This window comes from Punica granatum, chromosome 8 (assembly GCF_007655135.1).
Source record: "Punica granatum isolate Tunisia-2019 chromosome 8, ASM765513v2, whole genome shotgun sequence".
In the NCBI taxonomy this organism is placed as follows: Eukaryota; Viridiplantae; Streptophyta; class Magnoliopsida; order Myrtales; family Lythraceae; genus Punica; species Punica granatum.
Genome location: NC_045134.1, coordinates 9655071 through 9674384, shown reverse-complemented (window position 1 = coordinate 9674384; position 19314 = coordinate 9655071). Strand labels below are relative to the sequence as shown.

Below are 19314 nucleotides of genomic sequence, written 5' to 3'. Positions count from 1 at the left end.
ATGACAAATAAAATATTGTGACTAACAATGAAAAGAAAACCAACATAAGAAGGAGAAAATTTTAAAAATACAAAATATAAGAATTTATCTATAGATTTATATAAAAAGAATTTTTATCATTTTAATTAATTGACCTTTTAATAAAATTTACCATAAAAATTGGAATAGAAAAATAAAAGATGAAGGTGGGGTGGATTAGGTTTCAATTGGTACTTATATTTGAACTAAGAAGAAATCTTAGTTATTCCAATTACACTTCGAATTTATGCGAAATAAAGTGCCTTCTATTTTTTCGTTTGACTATGATATCAAGTGAAAACTAGTCACATGCATATGCATTTTGAAATTAAAAATAATAATAAAATGACGGAAACTTAATGAAACGATATATGGTCTCTTGGGAAACACATATCCCTTTAGATTGTATTAATGGAGCATATTATAAAGCCATATATAATATAAATATACATACATATAAATGAAAAAGTTGGTGGAGATGTGGCAATCTAATGAAGTCATGGAGTAATTTTAACTTATCTTTTTTTATGTTTGTTATTGATATTATTATATTATATTTATTATAAATCATAAAAAAATAAAAATAAAAAGGTAAAATTTTGATAGCTTGACACATGTCCATAATGTACGAGAGTTTTAGTTGTATTAGATAAAGATAAAGATAAAGATTTGGATTAAACCACCGCGTAATGCTATGGGTAGAAATCTTTTTATCAAATTTCCTTGTCATAGTAGTTTGTCTAATAATTAATATAGAGTATAATTGAAACAAATGATAAAACTTATTATGTGTAAATATTATAGGTCCGTTTACTTTTAGTAAAGTCTCTTTCATTTTTCTTTTCCATTTTGCTTCTTATTTTCTAAATTTATTTCTCTAATGAAAATTGAGAAATCATGTTCACAAACTCAAAATTAGAATTTTCAACCATATAGTCAATATCTAATAGACATTGGAGACTTTTCAATTAAAGGGGTGATAAAGATATAATTAAAAAGGAAAAAAATTGATAAAGAACTTTTCAATTAAAGAGAAGAAAATTGGAAAATTATTAATAATACTTCTCTAAATTGCTTTGAATTTGTGACAAAAAATTACTTTGAATTTGGGGAATTAGTATAATCTCTTTTCCTAAAAAATTGTTCTTCATTTGAAGTAAGTAAACACATACTTTACAGTTTTTCATTTTTTTGAAAAATTTTCTCAAAGTAAACATTGCTTTGATAGCAAACAATTCTATGTGTTAATCTCTGAATTTGAATTTTATAATATTCCTAATTTGAAAATCGTAGTTGAAATTTAATGAGCCTTGAGAGACCCGCGAATTTTAGGTGGACAAACTTTACTTGTAGTAAGGGTTTGATATCCATTAAAAGCATCTCGTAGTCACTGAAAAATAAGGAAATGTCAAACGTTACAAATAAAAAGAGAAGACTTAAATTTGTGATAATTTTGACAAAGCTTCTTATCAATGTCAGTTGGTTATAGCTTCTTATCAATTTCAGAGAGAGTTCTATCCCCTAGCCAGCCGTGATCACTCGAACCTCAATTAGCTGGATCCATTGAATTTACGAATTCCGGGTGATATAAAAAAATGTTTTGTACACCTAATCAAACCAAAATAAAAAAAATATCAATAAAATATTAAAATATACTATTGCGGAGTTTTATCCCTTAACGAGCCAAACTCGCTCAATTAATTAGTCCGTTGGACTTCCGAATACCATGTGATATGGAGAAAGCTTCTCAAACCTCGATTAATCGAGTCCATTAAACTTCGGAATACCATTTTTTATTGAGGAGAAATATTTATATAATTAGATTAAGGAAAAATTTTAAAGACAAGGTGGAAGGTGGCTGCGGGTAAAGAAAACTGACCAACTCGCAACCAGAATTAATATGTTAAAAAATATAATATAATATAAGATAAAGTCTAATAATAATATGATAATATTTAAATAACATATGAATATTTAATAAAAATATTTAAAAGTTAAAAAAAAAGAAGGTGGGCAAGTGGGATAAAGTAACCCACTCGCAACCAGGAGTCCTATTCTATAAGAGTTTCACTTTGTATAATAATAATAATAATAAAGTAAAAAATTTAGAAAAAAAGGTGGAAGGTAGCCGCAGGTGAGGAAAACTGACCCACTCGCAATTTTCATGGTATGGACTAGAATTAATATGTTATAATAAAATAATATAATTATATTATAGATAAGATAAGATAAAATGTAATAATAATAATATGATAATATTTAAATAAGAAAAATTATAAAAAAAAAAATAAATAATAATAATAATAATAATAATAATAATAATAATAATAATAATAATAATAATAATAAAAGAAGGTGAGCGAGTGGGATGAAGTAACCCACTCACCACCAGGAGTCCTATTCTACAAGAGGTTTTACTTTGTTTAAATGATTTTTACGAAGCACATGATCATCATGTGAGGCCTGTGAGTATGTTTTATATATGGGTTTATCTTCAATTCGGGGCCTCCTTAAAGAAGAGATTGTAGAGGCCAATCGGAGCACGCCACGTCGTAGTGCGTTGAAGGACTTTCAGTGAATTACCTTATTAACTAATAAGTTTCTTGTTATTTTGACAAAAATTTATTGTTTTTGAATATAATAAGACATTTGTTAAATAATAATGAACTTACCTTCTAATAAGATGACAGATTCTTGTTAATTGAAAATTTATCAAGACTTTTAATGAATAACAAGTTATTTTGCGAATAGTAAGAGTCTTATCATAATGTTATGTTTCGGAGTCTCTTTAAAATTACACTTTTAACGAGACTCCTTACTCTAATAAGCGTTAAACATTATTCTCCTCCCAACAAATGCGCTTCTCGGAACTCCAACTTATATTCTTCTATTCATGTGGTTGAAGCCGCTTACCAGTTAACAAACGCTTTATTGTTTTCAGTACCCATTATATATTATCATCTGCATACTGCATCAGTTTTCTTCTATTTAAAGATACTGTTATTAATAAATCTGGGTTTCTCCATACTCATCCCATTACCATGGAGCTATTGATCCCAGCACGAGCTCTCATCCTCCTCTTCACTTCCTTACGTCTCATCAAAATCAAACGCCGAGCCAAGCTGGCCTGCCAGAACCTCCCACCCAGGCGAATTGGGAAGGTTGTGCCGACAAATTCGTCAGGGACCGAGTCCTGAAGTACAATTCGACAGTGTTCAGGACTTCATTGATGGGCGAGCCGGTGGCGGTCCTATGTGGGGCTGCCGGGAACAAGTTCATGTTCTCTAATGAGGGTACGAAGGTGGCTTGATGGTGGCTTGCCTCATTCTGGCGGTTGATCAGATGCTCGTTGCCCTTGTTGACGGGGGTTGAGGCCATGGCCAGGAGGAAGCTCTTGATGGACGGCATCTTAAACATTGAGTCGCTCAAGAAGTGTGTCCCCACCATGGATGAGCTCACTCGCTGCTATCTAATAACTGACTGGGAGGTACTGTAAAGTTTTTACTTAAATGTTTGGTACAATTCGTGTTTTTGCTCTTAAAAGAGAGAACTACCAGATTCGGCTCAATCGATTTTTCCTCGAATGATGCCACTGGCATCTTGTTAACATTTACCAATCGGCAACTATTAGTCATCGACTCTGAATTTAAATCTTGAAGTACAATTCCTCGAGAAACTGTCGGTTCACTTCAGTCCATTTTTCCATTGATAAATGAAGGGAAAGAGGAGGTGCAGGTCCACCCTTCCGTAAAGCCATATATGTTTGAACTTGCGTGCCTGTTCTTCATGAGCATCGCCAAGCCTGAGCTCCTCTCAAGACTCTTTGATAAATTCGACATAGCCCTGAAGGGGCTCGTAGAACTCCCTCTCAACATCCCTGGGACACGGTTTTATGGTGTGATGAGGGTCGAGCTGGAGAGGAAAGTAGCATTCTGTCGTACTTGCTTGTAAATGCCGACGGTGATGGGAATTTTATGTCGGAGGAGATCATAAATCATATGCTGGCCGTACCCATCGCAGAATACGACACATTAAGCTCCGCTATTTCTCCCTGCTCATGAAGTATCTCGGTGAGCTACCTCGAGATTGAGCATTTTCTCTACTTGTGAAACACATTCCGATGCTGTTTCAGACATAGCTTGGTCTGGACGACAAACCTTGGAGATATACTTTGATCATTATTGCTCATGATTTCCTGGCTCCTGCTGGACATCTGACATTCGTGATTTGCTCATCACTTCTTCAAAATTGCTCATTCAAATAGCTTTTATTAGCTGATTAAATCACTAAGGATTCAGCTCACAAAAATAGCAAAACAAATATTCGTTGGAGCACAAACAAGTTCTCCCTCGAACATGAGAAAATCACCAATTCACTTCCTAATATAGCTCAATTAGTAAGTGTTGAGGAGTAAAAATGGGATAAATCCCACATCGGAAAAGAAAAAGAATATCCATGGGTTTATATGGTACTTGGGTACCACCACTTATCAGCTTGAGCTTTTAAGTGGATATGGACCCGAGCCCGTATAAGTCCAATGGAAATTTAATAGTAAGAACTTCCTGTCAAAATGACCCACCTTGCATTTATTGTTAGGATCTTTGATAGAGAACGAAGACAAGTCAAAGGGACCTGTGGGCAATTATAGCAGATGTTAGCGTCCTACAAACAACTTCTAAAAACCTCCACCAATAAAATATTCTTGCTCAAGAGCATCCCAATTACTAAGCATTCATGTGAAATGTTGTGTGTCGCAACTTTTTACTTTCTTAAAGATGAGTACGGGCTAACACTTTTTTGGGCTATTTTTTTATTGATTATTTCGAACGAAAAATTGAGTTCGCTTTTTGCATATTAGATTAGTGTGTCTTGAATAGTTTGGTCACTGCGGGCGGGAGCAAAGACCTTCACATGGGAGCAGAGCAAGTGTTTAGCTTTACATCAAATTAGAATGGCATTATATTGCTTAATTTATTAGTTTCTTCTTTCATACTTGATCACCAAAAGGATTCCCCTTGGACCACTATCCATGTTGTTTCTTAATTATACTAGCCCTCTCGTGCGTGCAGCAAGGTTATTCATATACCTCACATAGGTACGAATTCCCCTGCACTACACTAGATTGATTGTTGGGGTCAAAAAGGAGATTCTTTACTGGACTCATACCATCCTTCCCTTTATATTGCAAGGTTTTACTTTGCAGTTGCTTTGCAAGTTGAAGCTTGCTCGAGTCTGCAAAATGAACTCGAACAACAAGATTTATGATTTATGTGAGAAGATAAAGCTTAAGGATGACTCGATAGATACCGTAAACCATTGATATTTATATCAGGTCTATGTACAGGTCAATTCCTTTTAGAAGCTAAGAGAACACGATCATAGTATTCTCCGAGTGCCCATATCGGGAAGATATTTCTATAGGCAGAGTAACTGATCATACAACTCCCATTGAAGATCCCGATAATTTCCTGCATAGCTCAAACAAACAATCAGAATTTAGAAAACAACTAGCAGAATCTTTGTGGCTGCTTCGTGTTTTGTAGATATACCTGTTGCGGGAAATCCCCGTTTTCCATTTGCGAGTTTATTAGTACCTTTGCTGCATGATGCAGTGGGCCTGCGTCTCTGTGTGCCTGGTCGATCATAAAATAAATAGAATCGAAGGACCAATCTTAGCTACCTGAAAACTCTGTTATCTGGGCACCAAAATCGATGGGAAGGAGAATTTTTGTTGCACCTGCCCTGCTTCAATAAGAGCCAGCATCGCCCATGCCGTGTTCACAATGTGCGATTTGTTTCCAGGCAGGTTCGTGTAAACCTATTCCAAAGCAAATGCGAGTCGGTGAACTTTCTTGCAGTGATAGGCCTTGATCAATGTTTGGAACAAGAAATCCTTTCTCATACACGGTGTTAACTGATCCATTCTGTAGGAAACTCAAGTTGGTGCAAAAGTTTACAAGCAACTGAAAGTGGGGCGTTATTTGACGGAGCGAACAAGTTATATTCAATATTATGTTTGACCTTTTCTTACCTTGTTATGGGATAGAAGATAGCTCTCTCCCCACCCACCGGAATCGAGCTGTTTCGACAGCAAGAAATTGCACGCCCTTCTGATACTAGAGCTGTTTTCATACGTTTTCCCCCCCGCAACTAGCCCCTTTACTCCGAACCATGTTCCATATGTGAAACACACTCCCCAAGATCCATACCTGATCCAAGATCAAATAATAAGATGTCACGACTTAATGTTCCATGTTATTTTAAGATCTCAAAGTTTTTCTTTAGTCCAGGAGAAATTTTATGGGAAGATTCAAAGGTTTTCCCTTAATCCGGGAGAATTTTTACGAGAACATGGTTGGAAACAGACCATGAACCATCCAATAACTGTATGCTCTCGATGAAATTGATTGCCTTGGCTATACACAAGTCCACTTCTTCTCTCCGATGAGTTGGATACTGTTTTACAAATGACACAAGTGCTTGAATTGCTGAAGAAGTGCATTCTGCATACCTATCAAGTACAAATCCACCAAGAGACCCATCAGAAGCCTATAAACTGCAGAGCAAAAGTGTTGAGCTCCCATATAATTTTGGGAAACTTACGGATAGTCAATCATGATATCTCCAAATATTTCAGCCGGATTAATCATCTACAGTGAGAAAATCTGTTAAAATTCTTGATAATACTTTGAAAAATATATCCAGTTTAAGAAAATAGTAGAAGAGAATACTTACCTCCAGCCACGTATATGATCTCGTAAGCTCGTAAGAGGCAAATCCACCATTCTCATTCTGAGAATGCGAATTAAAATCAGGATGCTGATAGAAGTTTTTATTCATATGTCAGCCCTTGGAAAAAAGTGATGCGAGTACCTGTAGAGACAAGACCAGGTTGACAGCATCGTACAATCTACCTTCTGTTATTGCATCTCCGACAGCATTGGGTGGCATTCGGGAGAGTAGAAGTGCAGCCTGCAAAACTTTATTGAGTAATGCCTTTCAAGATGTTCTAAGAATGTCTTTGAGTACTCTCCATCAGATGACGGAAGATTAATTACCTTCAAGCCTTCAGAAGAGCAATCTAAGACCGGCCACCCATTGTCATGGGTCGAGAAAGGCCATCCACCACTCGATATGTGTCGATACCATTGACTTAAGTCTCCAGAACTGTTCTCCCTTATCTTTGAGTAGAATTTATGAGTCAGAATCTGTATTTAGTTAGTCTCTGTTCATCTTTAGATTAAAATTCAATTACCTGGGTATTCTTTATGAAGTTGTGCGCTTTCTTTAGCATTGATCCATACTCATCAACAAGACCAGTGGAGAGGATAGCTTGAACAGCAAGAGTGACATCCCACAATTGAGACCCGTTGTATCCCTGTCGTATATATAAAAAGGCCAGTCAAATGAAATGTTCATTGGATTTACTTGGAATTCCTCGAGTTCTATTGATGAAAGGCAGGAGAAGGCGAATAGTCAAATTGAACCTGCATTTTCATCCCGTCTTCAGCCAACCAGAGATAGTCTTTGATTCTCGAAAGGTGTCGTTTATAAGCGGCTGAGTTCGGATCCTCCACCCAAGAGCAAATCATGTTTAGCATCTGCACCGAAAGTCCAAGTGAATACTATGTTCTAGTTTCAAGTTTTCTCTTCATCGTATATAATAGAGACTAACTTTTATCGTAAAAACACATCGTGCAAGACGCGATCTTTGTTATCTGCAGCCTTTTCCTTTTTAAATGCGTCTTGGCTCTTATATTTGCAACGTGTATGTACACTTATACAAATGGGCATTCAGTTGTGTACATACTTTATTGACAGGTCCAAGACAAACATATTGGGTATTCTCATCCTCGTAGTGTATGTGTTCTAAGACTACTGCCAGCGCCTTCTGTCTGAGCCTAGAGAAGGGCCAATGCATAAGAAACGGCTCTCCGATCTTTTGAAGGCAACCCCACAGTATATCTTGGACCACTGTATGCGGGTAGTACAAGTCCTCCTGCGAAACTCAAAAGTTATTCTGATATCCCAAGCTTCCTACATGTTTAGGATTATACAATCGCAATGTTTACTTGAAGAAGGCTGTGTACCTTAGCGCAGAGATTACGGGTTTCATCCCAATTGATCTGATGGTAGCATGTCGTGTAGAGTTCTCTCCTAAGGGACAGGACAGTGGAGTCAATGGGACCGACAAATCTCTTGCCGTACAAATATGACATTGGAAGGTACACCATTCTGCAGTGGCACCACAATCTTCCTGCACCAAAAATGTCAATTTCTAGCTTGCAGTAATAATCATATAAGCTCTGCTGCTTTTGGTGAAACGGAAAATTATCTTTGAACTTTGCGCTTCGTCTGGCAAGGCAGAAGTCTGCGGTCATCACTTCCAGTTTTGGCTTGCTAGGAAACTCACTTATAAATTTATAATTACTGATCAACTCGAGTTGATTATAGAATGATCAACCAGGATCAATGAGAGCAAGCTGATTCCGATCAGCACTAACTAGACCGATTACAACATGGGTTTGATCGAACAAAAGAGCTTGTCAACAAAGAGGAAAACCTGGTTGGATTGGGAGAAAGTAAGGGAGTAGCCATATTTCTGGAGGCAGAGGATTGTTGCCACTCCACTCATACACACCCAGCACCTGCACAGTACAGAACACCATATATCTGAGATTAGGAAGAAAAATTGCCAAAGGTCTGGGGTAGGATTCTTACATTTTGTTTGGATAATGGGATGAGATATGATAGGTTTATGAAGGGATGGGTCGTGGTGAGTTATGAAGGGATGGGATGGGGTAGTTTATGAGGGGGATTTTCTTAACTCTTCATAATTCATGTTTGGATAGTATCGAGAAACAATGTGATGGAAAAATATACGCATATTATTTGACCATTATACCATGTAATGCACGAACAAAGATAAATAATAGATTATATAATATTTACAATATATACATATATGTATATATATATATATATACATATATGTATGTTTGCCTAGTGGATAATGTGTAATGGATATATATACATGGTCATATGTGTATATATGTATATATATATGAGAACTAAGGTAGACAGAGGTGGACGAACAATAGATATACAATATATAGTAGAGTTTAGACGATATATATATATAAGAGGTGTGTATAGATAAATTAAAGGGATTTATAATATATATATATATATAAATATATATACATCTAGGTGTAAATATATGAACGAGCAAAGGTGATATTTAAAGAGGGCATTATTGCAATTTCGTGAAAAGAGGAGGATTAAAAATGACTTTTGATAACTTATTCCTTCATAACACTCCAAATTGATAATTCTAAAAAAAAAATCTCAAATTGGTAGAATGAAAATATGAATTTAGATGGTTATGGAGGGTTAAGCAATCTCACCATAACCCTTAATAGGATTATTTCTTTGCCAAATATGGGCTATTCTAATCCATTTGTATCGCCTCATAACCTTCCATCCAAACAAGATGTTAAAGATGGAAATTATAGTTCCTGAAATTAAATAATTAGCTTTAATTTATTTTTCTTTATTTCTTTTTAATTTTTCTTTTTTGTCAAATGAGGGAAGCATGCACCCTTGAGCTTACATATAAAAAGATGTATAATTTTTACAAGATATATGTATTGTGAGGGAGGAGAATTACAGAGAGAAACATCTTCCCCCAGGATGGAATGTAGGTGGCTCCGCCATGGTTGAGAATCCACTTCCTCGCCCTGTCCATCGCCCCATCCCCATCGTCGATCTCCTCTCCTAGAAGCCTAAGCGTCACATAGCACAACACTGTACCAAACATCGTACTGCTCCCTTCGATGTGCAATCCCCACCCGCTGTCCTCATTCTGTCCAATACACGGCGCAAACCATAGTCTATATGCATCAAGTTTCACACTTTTTCTCGTAAATCCAGTTGAGGGAGAGAAGATCTGTATATATATATATATATATATATGTACCTGATGATTGTAGAGGTATCGACGCATCTCGAGCTGATGGTTATTCGATAGAACCGCCTTTAATGCTCCGGTTACATGTAACGCGATAACCTAGAATATTATACTCAGGATGAGGGAAAAGATTGTCATTTTGTGCTCATCTTTTCTATATTTACAAGCATGCAATTATTAACCGCAACCTTCTGTTTCATGTAGTCCGTAATGAAAAATCAGACATGTGGGAGAGAAAGGGTATATGTAATAGATTATCAGAAATCATTTATTGAAAATTAAAATTTCAAAAACTTATTGCATAATACTATAAAAATTGAAAAAATGGAAAAATTCGAGAAACTTCCATCGAGTTACATGGCCATTAAGAGACCATCAGGAACATATCCACCTTAACTTCATTTTGCCTGTTAAAGGTGGCCGTATACAAGGTGCAATGACAGTAAACTCCGACCATCTCCCAAGAAGAATCGAACTTGATACCTCAAAGGGAGGAATGAATTATCTTGTCATATAAATTCAATTAATTATTCAGTTATATTTTAACAAAAATGTTAAATCCTCCTAAAAAGTTTACTTAATATTCTTCTTAATATTCACATATATTAAATTACCCTTGAATGTCATATAAATTATTAATGATTGTGTCACTGTGAGAAGGATTTTTAGATTAGGAAAAATTTACGTTAGTTAATTATTAGGAAGATGCATTACTCTTGTTTTAATTGGTTAGTTTAATGCTGAAAATATTTTTTAGAAAAAACGAAAAATCAGATAAGAAAAAAAAAAGCAGGGAAGACATATTTCATATCCCAAGAGGAGGATAAAATGTTAGATGATCTTATCTTATAATAATGATAAGAAAAAAACAAAAAAAATTAACGTAATAAAGAATAATTATGATAATTATATGAGTAATTAACACTTATTTATATGCTTATTGAATTTGATATTTTCTCATGTGAAGCGACAATATAAGATTACTGGAAAAGTTTTTGGGAGGTATGGGATGTGGGACCCACCAGGCCGGGCAGAAGGAACAAGGGCCCGCCGTAGTCTCCGGGCCAGAAACCATCATCGGACTGGAGAGTGGAGTAAAACCTCAGAGCCCTCCTCAGTGTAACTCTCACTGCCTCCTCTGTAATCTCCTCTCCTTCCTCTACGTTTATTTGAGGCAATAATTCCAATCTCTTCTCCCTACCAAACTATATATATAGACAGATAGATATATATTCATAAATTAATTAACCAATTCGTAAGAGAATTTACGAGACAATATATTGAGTCACATACCTGAAGCCTCATTAGGAGGTCGGAACTTTGTTTGGCTTGGAACCGACACTTCGTGAACTCGTCGCGAGCCTCTTTGATCTTGGCGTGCTCATCCTCAGACTCTCTGGGACTCTCATCGAACTCCCACACTTGTCTCCCGATAAAGTTGTTCACGCTCGTGAGCCACGAGTCGTTGCCTTGGGAGAGCTTGAGCTTCCACATCCTTTGTGCCCGATCGGGAGTATGAATTATGGAGGACTCTGCATGCGTGTGTATATATATTGTTAGAGTTTATTCGAATGAAATCATCTTGTATTAATAATAATAAAAAGTCTTAATATTTTGGTTATTAATAGTAAATGTGTACTTGGATAAAGGGAATTAATTAAAATATATCATCGGAATGGAATGGATTGAGCTAAGCTTTAGTATTTCTCGATTTTATCAATCATCAATCACAGGTTGGAAATCTTGAAACCTACTGTCCTCGATTAGTACGCCTCTAGACAAAATCACATCTTGATTCTTATGCCGCACGTACGACTGGTAAATCAAGGGAGAATTACATAAATAGTCTAATAACTTTGTCCTTTTTGACATCAAGTTTTACATATTTCATTTTGAATTTTGCAATTCTAAATATTTGCTCCGTTAGACACTTATGATCTAAATTGTGACTGGTCGTTAACCGGTGCTGATGTTGACATAAAATGCGTTAAATCTTTTTCATATGTATTTAAAATACCTAAGTAGAAATTAAAAGAATAACATCAATGATCCTAAATTTTTTTCATTTTTTGAACTTGAGTCCTATAAGTCAATATTGAAAAAGAAAGTCTTAAATCATTTCAAAAAGTGAGTATATGTCTATTCCGTATCGACCGTAATGGATAATGATCTGGACTTAACGCAGTGAAAATATTTTAAAATTAATTTTTTGATTTAATTTTTAAATTTTAAGAAATTAACTAAAAATTAATTTTTTGAAAACATTTTTAATAAATAAAAAAATTAAATTTTTTATAAAAATAGAAGAAATACTACACTAAATTTAATTAAATTAATTAAATTTACAAAAAAATTTACAAATTAAAAAATAAAGGGAAGGTGGGGAGGATCATAAAGGAGGGCTCTTCCGACCAGAGCCTCTGACGACCTCGCCCAATTCGATATCTTGGTAATTACCCAGCTCCTTCTCATTCTTCGATGAGTTTGAAAATTATCTTACACTTTTTTTAATTTTATATAGTTATTTTTAATATTAATTTTCTTATTTATTATTCTCTTGACTTATATTTTTTATTTAATTTTTATGAATCTTCTAAAAGTTTTTTGAATTGTTTATCAACTTTCTGTAATTTTTTTAAATTTTTATTTTAATTATTTAGAATTTTTTATATATTTTCTTATTTTAAAAAAACTTTAAAAATTTTCTATTCATTCAATTAATTTATGAAATTGTTTTGAATTTTCCTTTATTTTTCTTAAACTTTTAAAATTTTATTTTAATTAAGTTTTTGCAATGTTTTCTACTTTTTATTTAATTCTGATTAATCTTATTCAATTTTTATATTTTCTTTTCTAATTTTTCTGTTTTTTGTAATATCTATAAGAATTTTTTGAAGTGGCGTGCGATGGTTGGTTCACATATGCCATATTAATCGCCTGTTAGAAGCTTTTTTGAGGTGTTAAGTCCACGTCATCGTCTGTTAACGACTGATTATGTAATAGACCAAGACTGTCACTTTTTAAAATGATTTAAAACTTTTTTCAAAATTAAACTTATAGGACTTAGTTCAAAAAATGAAAAACCTTTAGGACTGTCCTTGTAATTCTTTTAATTTTGCCGTAGGCATTTTCAATACATGTCGAAAACATTTAATGCCGTTTATGTCCACGTTAGCACTAGCTAATGGTCAATCACAATATGAACCATAATTGTCTAACGGAGCAAACAGTTAGGACTGGAAAAACTTAAATAAAACTTACAGGACTCGATGTCAAAAAAGAACAAACTTATAAGACCATTTCTGTAATTTTCCTGATAAATCAATATACACGTCTTTATAATTATTAAATTGTGTTCGTAATATGTTTCTTACAAAGACAGTGATGAGATTTATGTTAGCTATAATACTTATAGATGGAAAGGAAGTTAATTAGTTTATCTAACTTTTCTTCTCTTAATATTAACCTTATTATTGCATCTACGTGAATTAATAATAACCATTAAATCAAGGGTATAATTGTAAAATACAAAAATAGTTTCACCCATCTCATACCCCCATTTTTCTTCTCATGTCTCGCTACTCGACGTTCCATTTTCTTTGAAAGCAATTTTTGGTTCAATTAAATTTTATTGTTTTTAACCAATATTGGTTAGTTCAAGCGATTCGGCGTTTATTCCACTTAAATAAGGTTTCGAGTTTGAGTTATTGTGAATGGAGAAAATCCCCGTCGAGAGAACTTTACCTCTTAGTGAGCCGACCCGGTTCGACTGGATTAGTCGGTATCCAATTGGGCTTTCGGATACTAGAGTTTAGCGGAATTTTTTTTTATTGTTTTTATATTATTCTTCTATTTAGATTACGTTCATTAAAAAGGTCAATTATTAGAGGGATTGAGCATATTTCTTTTTCTATTGACCGTAATTTAATACGAATTGAAAATAAATTGAGCATAACCATTATTTTTAATCATTTTTTCAACAAATTGTAATATAACTAATTTAAACAACAAAATTTAATTAAGATTAATATTTTTAACAATGAATTGTGCAATCAGTTTATTGAAAATGTTTGAAATAATAATTCTGAACTATCAGGATGTTAAATGCTTGAAATCACAATAAATGTGATTTTTTTCGCGTAACCTTCTTAGTGTGTGAACTTGTGTCTCATTACGTTTTAGTACTTTGAAATATTGGCGATTATTTTTTTATATTAAGCAATTAATGTGTTTGCATAAGAATTACTTTGATAATTCGCTCGTATCACTGTTCAAGCTCTAATACTACATAAAATAAATGGGTATTTACCTAAAATGGCTCATGGTTTGTCCGTTTTGTCAAATCTATCACATGCTTTTTTTTATCAAATCTATCATATGGTTTACTTTTTGTATCAAATCTATCCCGGCGTTATCTTTTCCGTCGACATCTAACGGCCGTGCTGACGTGGCGCCTACGTGGCAAGTGTGGCCCACTATTTCTCCACGTGCCACGTCAGCACGGCCGTTAGATGTCGACGGAAAGAATAACGCCGAAATAGATTTGATACAAAAAATAAACCATGGGATAGATTTGATAAAAAAAAACATGGAATAGATTTGACAAAACGGACAAACCATGAGCCATTTTAAGTAAAAATCCTTAAAACAAACTAAACATCAATGTAGCCAAAAAGATAAGCTTTTTGAAAAAGCGCAAAGATATGTACATATAAGCTAGTCGTGTCTTCTTGGCAGTTGGTAGGATTTTTGATTGGTAGAATCCAATACTGTTTAACAAAGTATCATCATCTGGCCCACGTTATCAACTTTCAATTGTGAATTAGGATGTGGTTCCCGCATTGATGGAGCCTTTCAACTTACAGTTCATCTTGTTCGTACATCCTCACAGACGAATTTATACGAATTATTGCCCTAATGTACGTGTGTATATATATGTGTATATATATATATATAATCCCATATAAGTAATGAGCATACCGACAATCTCTTGTAGTATAATCAAGAACTTCTTTATAATTTATTTATGTAAAGCCACATTTACATAAGTTTACTTTCGTCCTTTTTTCCCCCTTTAATTTTAACCTTACGATGGTCCTTTCTTTATTATTCAATTCTTATATTTTGAATAAGATATATATTTTATTAATTCACATTTCATTTACTACAATAATACTATGATATAGTTCACATATAGAATATAACGATGATAAGCGAGAAGCATCTTATGGTTTTTTGTTACAAATAATAAGATAATAAAAATAATGAAAAAGATTTATAACGATTTTGAAATCATCATGATTTAATTACAAATTTAAAATCTAATTCTTCAATAAGATAAACCCGTGATAAGGTGCGGGCTATTTTCCTAGTTAAAGTGAAAATTAAGTTCCTAAAAGAAGAGATCCGAATGGGCAGTTAGTAGTTGGGAGAATAAAATTGGAGAAGAAATGGAAGGAAGATTGAGGCCTAAGGACTAAGTAGCACTTTGAAATCAGTTTAAATATTTAAATATATTTTGACGACTATCATTTTTTTCCTCCTTTTTTTTGGCAAAATTAAACGAAGGACTATGAACACCCTGTACTTAAGTTTCATTCCACAGTGTGTCATCCATTGTATATATATATCTAGTGGTATAGATGTGCCAATAAAATTTCATATAAGGGATATACGAGGGCCCTCATCATAATAGTTCATAAAAGAAACAATCGTGCCATTCCCTCGAATTGCCGCCTTTTAAAGATAAAAATCGTGCAACAACCACGCCCAAAGCATTAAAAACCCTTTTCACACCAACTCCCTTGTCGTAGATCGCAGACCAATGACAGCAATGTACGTATAATATCATACTGTAAACATAATGTTCATGTCCCATTGTACCTTTATAAATTCTTATCTTTTTTCTTTTATTTATATAGCGATATTTTACCAAGCTGTGTTTATTTTTCTTCACAGTATATCTTTTTTATTCTTCATTTTTATGATGTTTTTTTGGCTTGGTACGTTTATATGAAGGATTAAACTAATATTAGCTTGTGAAACACAAGTTAAACCTGCCAAAAAAAATTTTAGAATCAATTATGTATTGAGGCCTCGGGCACCTAAAGGGAGGGGAAATAAATAAATAAATAAAAATACTATATAACAAGGGCCACAACAGATACTATTAGGAAGATTACCTCATAACGGTTTGTTTAAAAGTTGTCGACCGATAAGTATTTGTCTTCTTTTTTTTCCGTTACAAATAAGTATTTGTCTTTGTACGTGTCTTATTAGACAAAGGAATATGCCATCCCTCCTAATGAGACTTTATATTATTTGTTTGGTAAACATAATAAATTGGACCAAAAACTTATCCCGAAGAAATTAAAAAAAAAATTAAGGACAACAGAAAAGATAATAGTTGATTTTGCCGATTGATTAGGGTCGTCCATATTGATAGAAAGAGATTGATTGAGACTTGGTACAATTTGCATGGACATGATAGAGCAATGTAGTTGGGAATAAAGTAATAATCATGACTAAGAGCACCTTGTCACGAAGGCTTTGTGCTTTGCATGGTCTGATGATTTTTTTCCCCCCTTTTGGGTGAGCAAAAAAGAATCTGCGATTTTTTAATCGTGATAGTATAATTCGATTATATATGTGTAATTATTAGAGTCCGCTATAGGAATTGAGCATTAAGAGATGACCATCTTCCTCGATGTAGGACAGTAAATCGGTCTGCCCATGAAGGAACCCGTTTCAGATTGGAACCCAACTCTTTATTTCATTAACGTCTGCATTGACCACCATTATTTGCTTTTAGCGTATGCATTGATCACCATTATTTACTTTTAGCTTATTTGGATTGCAAATTATGAAAGTTATAGAGGGATCAGTTATGAAACGTTGTTATTCACAATCCGCAAACTCAAACAAGATTCAAGTATCTTAATTAATCTTAATCACCTGGTCCCCGAGGTCGACACCGTCACTTGATTTGCAGTGGATATCGAAGCTCGACTTACCAGGTTACTCAGGAAAATCTTGACAATCGTTACAAGTGGTCCCTGCTGTGCATGGACGATGATGGTTCCTTGATTCCACAACATCAACAAGGATACGAGGATGATGGGGGAAGCAAATCTCTTAGACATGCTCATATTGATCATATTGTTTGGACTCTGTATGCGTACATATGCTCTTCGTTTGGGAGATGAATTTCAAGTCCTGACCCAGCACTATGTGTGTGTCTATATATATATATATATATATATATATATATGCACCTTATGGTAAGTGAAATATGTTGTTTTTTTTCTGAAAACATAAACATATACGAAAATTAAGTTTAGGAGAAAATACACTTTTAATTCCCAACTTTTTGTTCTTTTTGTGCTTTTTGTCATTTTCATCCTAATTTTTTTGTCATCTTTTCTACTCAACTATTTGCATTTTTTCCTATTTTGCTGCGGACATCACACTCACAGTTAAAAAATGCTGAGGTGAAAAATAGGTTTTTGAAATTTCAAAATTACGATAAAACAAAATAAATGAATTTTTTTTTTTAAAAGAAGGTGGGGTCGGCCGGCAGGGACGCCCTCACCCATCGCTCCCCGTCTCTACTTTTAAATTTTGTTTTAAATTTGTTTAATTTTTTTAAATTTCAACGAAAAATACTTTTTTTATTAAAAAATTGCTACAGAAAGGAAGAAGGGAAAACTTTACTTTTAATCTTATACTTTACTTTACTTTTAATTTTAGTCTTATACTTTACTTTACTTTACTTTTAGTTTTATTAAAAGTAAAGTTGTTCCTTTTTATTTGACTGTTTTCGTCTTATACCATTGTAAGGAGGAAGGGATGGATTATGGGTTAGCTCCCATGCAGCGGAGACAATTGTAAGTTCAAACGTGTAAATACTTCATTGAAATGGCTGGGTAGCTTTCTATTTAAAATGGTGGTATTGATTCTTTTTACAAGAGGCCTACACCCAGGCGAGGTCCCAGGAGGATGACCGCCCTGCCACTAAAGAGTCGGTGGCCCAAACGTGGACGAAAGCTATTGGGAAGAATAAGAAGGGACATATATACAGTATGAACTGGCTCCGTCGCCACGGTTCTAGCAGTGCCCCAGCCAGTCCCTCCTGGACGGCACATATGAGTGGTGCGAGCAACTGAGTTAGGAGGTAAGCTCATTGAAGGAGATGTTGACCAAGTGGAGCGCCATGTGGCCCTAGGTTCCACAGTTCATGGCCAGATGGCAGAGAGCATGGCGACCATGACAAGCTAACCCGCTCCAGGTTTCTATCTGCAACAGCAGCAGCACCACCCCCAGCAACTCCATCCAGAACAACGTTGGCAGCTTGATGAAGATGATGAGGACAAGCAAGAACATAAGGGCGAGGACGACGCCCAATGGTCACGGGATGAGTGGGTGATGGTTTTCGTCCATTCTTGTGTTCGGATTGATGGTTAATGCAATTTTTATGCTTTCATTTACTTATAGTGTGTGATTTAGGAGATCGTGGATAAGGATTATTACGTTTTTACTCTTCTAATGTTTGTTTTGTTGTTTAGGAGTGTTTGTGAGAAACATGTCAGAAGTTTCTTATGGAGATGCGATCTGTTTCTCGTGATATATGAAGACGAAGAGGTTAGATGGAATAGTTGTTGGGAATTTTATGAAATTATTTGAACAGGATTATGTTTTGGAATGGAATATAGACTATTTTAGGGGAGACTTTACCTAATTCTTGGGCTGTGACATATTAAACAATTCCGTCGGAACTTTTATTAAAACAAATAATGGATTATTCATTAACGTTCTAAATATTCAACATAAGAAATTTCGGAGTAAATAAATCCCTCGGTGATCCCCACACATTCTATTATGATCCCTCTTTAAAAATTTATATTTGCTGAAGTGCATATTATTGTGTAGATTAAATAATTTAGATGAAGTACAGCCGTTAATTTAATTCACACTCAATAATGTGAAAAGTGTTTTAAAATGAATTCTTGATAAAGGAAAAAAAATATTAATTAAAAAGCCGGTATTTATAATAATATATACAAATATAGATATAATAAAAATAGTAAAATGTAGAATCGGATGACGCCTTTGGGCCGTAGCCTGGTGGTTTTCACGTTGGGCTGTTAGGGAGGATAACAAAGTTCGACTCCCCCATGCGCCCGTGCACCGGCTTTAGCAGGCTGGTGAATGCAGCACTTGTGCGACCGCGCGATAGGCCCAGTGCCGGGCCTGCGCGTTACCAGGCCGGCCCGGTCCAATCATTTTTGTTTTTTTTTAATGTTACTGAGGGAGTTACTAGGAAAATT

At 34.5% G+C, this 19314-nt stretch overlaps 1 protein-coding gene and 1 long non-coding RNA gene across 3 annotated transcripts; one reads left to right on the top strand and one right to left on the bottom strand.

Moving 5' to 3' along the window:
• Window positions 1–5318: 5318 nt before the first annotated feature.
• Window positions 5319–11508, bottom strand: LOC116188640 (cycloartenol synthase 2-like). 2 transcript variants are annotated; one of them, XM_031518121.1, is made up of 18 exons: window positions 11282–11508; window positions 11011–11193; window positions 9998–10087; window positions 9689–9883; window positions 8582–8666; window positions 8109–8275; window positions 7829–8017; window positions 7506–7619; window positions 7274–7396; window positions 7077–7199; window positions 6892–6990; window positions 6754–6810; window positions 6622–6668; window positions 6386–6529; window positions 6050–6227; window positions 5756–5836; window positions 5568–5651; window positions 5319–5486 (listed from the first exon to the last, which is right to left on the bottom strand). In XM_031518121.1, the coding sequence occupies exons 1-18, from the start codon at window positions 11480–11482 to the stop codon at window positions 5364–5366; spliced, it is 2283 nt and encodes a 760-aa protein (XP_031373981.1). In that variant the 5' UTR covers window positions 11483–11508; the 3' UTR covers window positions 5319–5363. The 2 variants fall into 2 exon arrangements, with proteins under 2 accessions (XP_031373981.1, XP_031373982.1); XM_031518122.1 differs by lacking the exons at window positions 11011–11193; window positions 11282–11508 and having other exon boundaries at window positions 9689–9911.
• Window positions 11509–17833: 6325 nt separating this feature from the next.
• LOC116187356 lies at window positions 17834–18689 on the top strand. Its single transcript, XR_004152036.1, has 2 exons — window positions 17834–17874; window positions 17957–18689. It is a non-coding gene; the product is annotated as an uncharacterized LOC116187356 (long non-coding RNA).
• The last annotated feature ends 625 nt before the right edge of the window (window positions 18690–19314 follow it).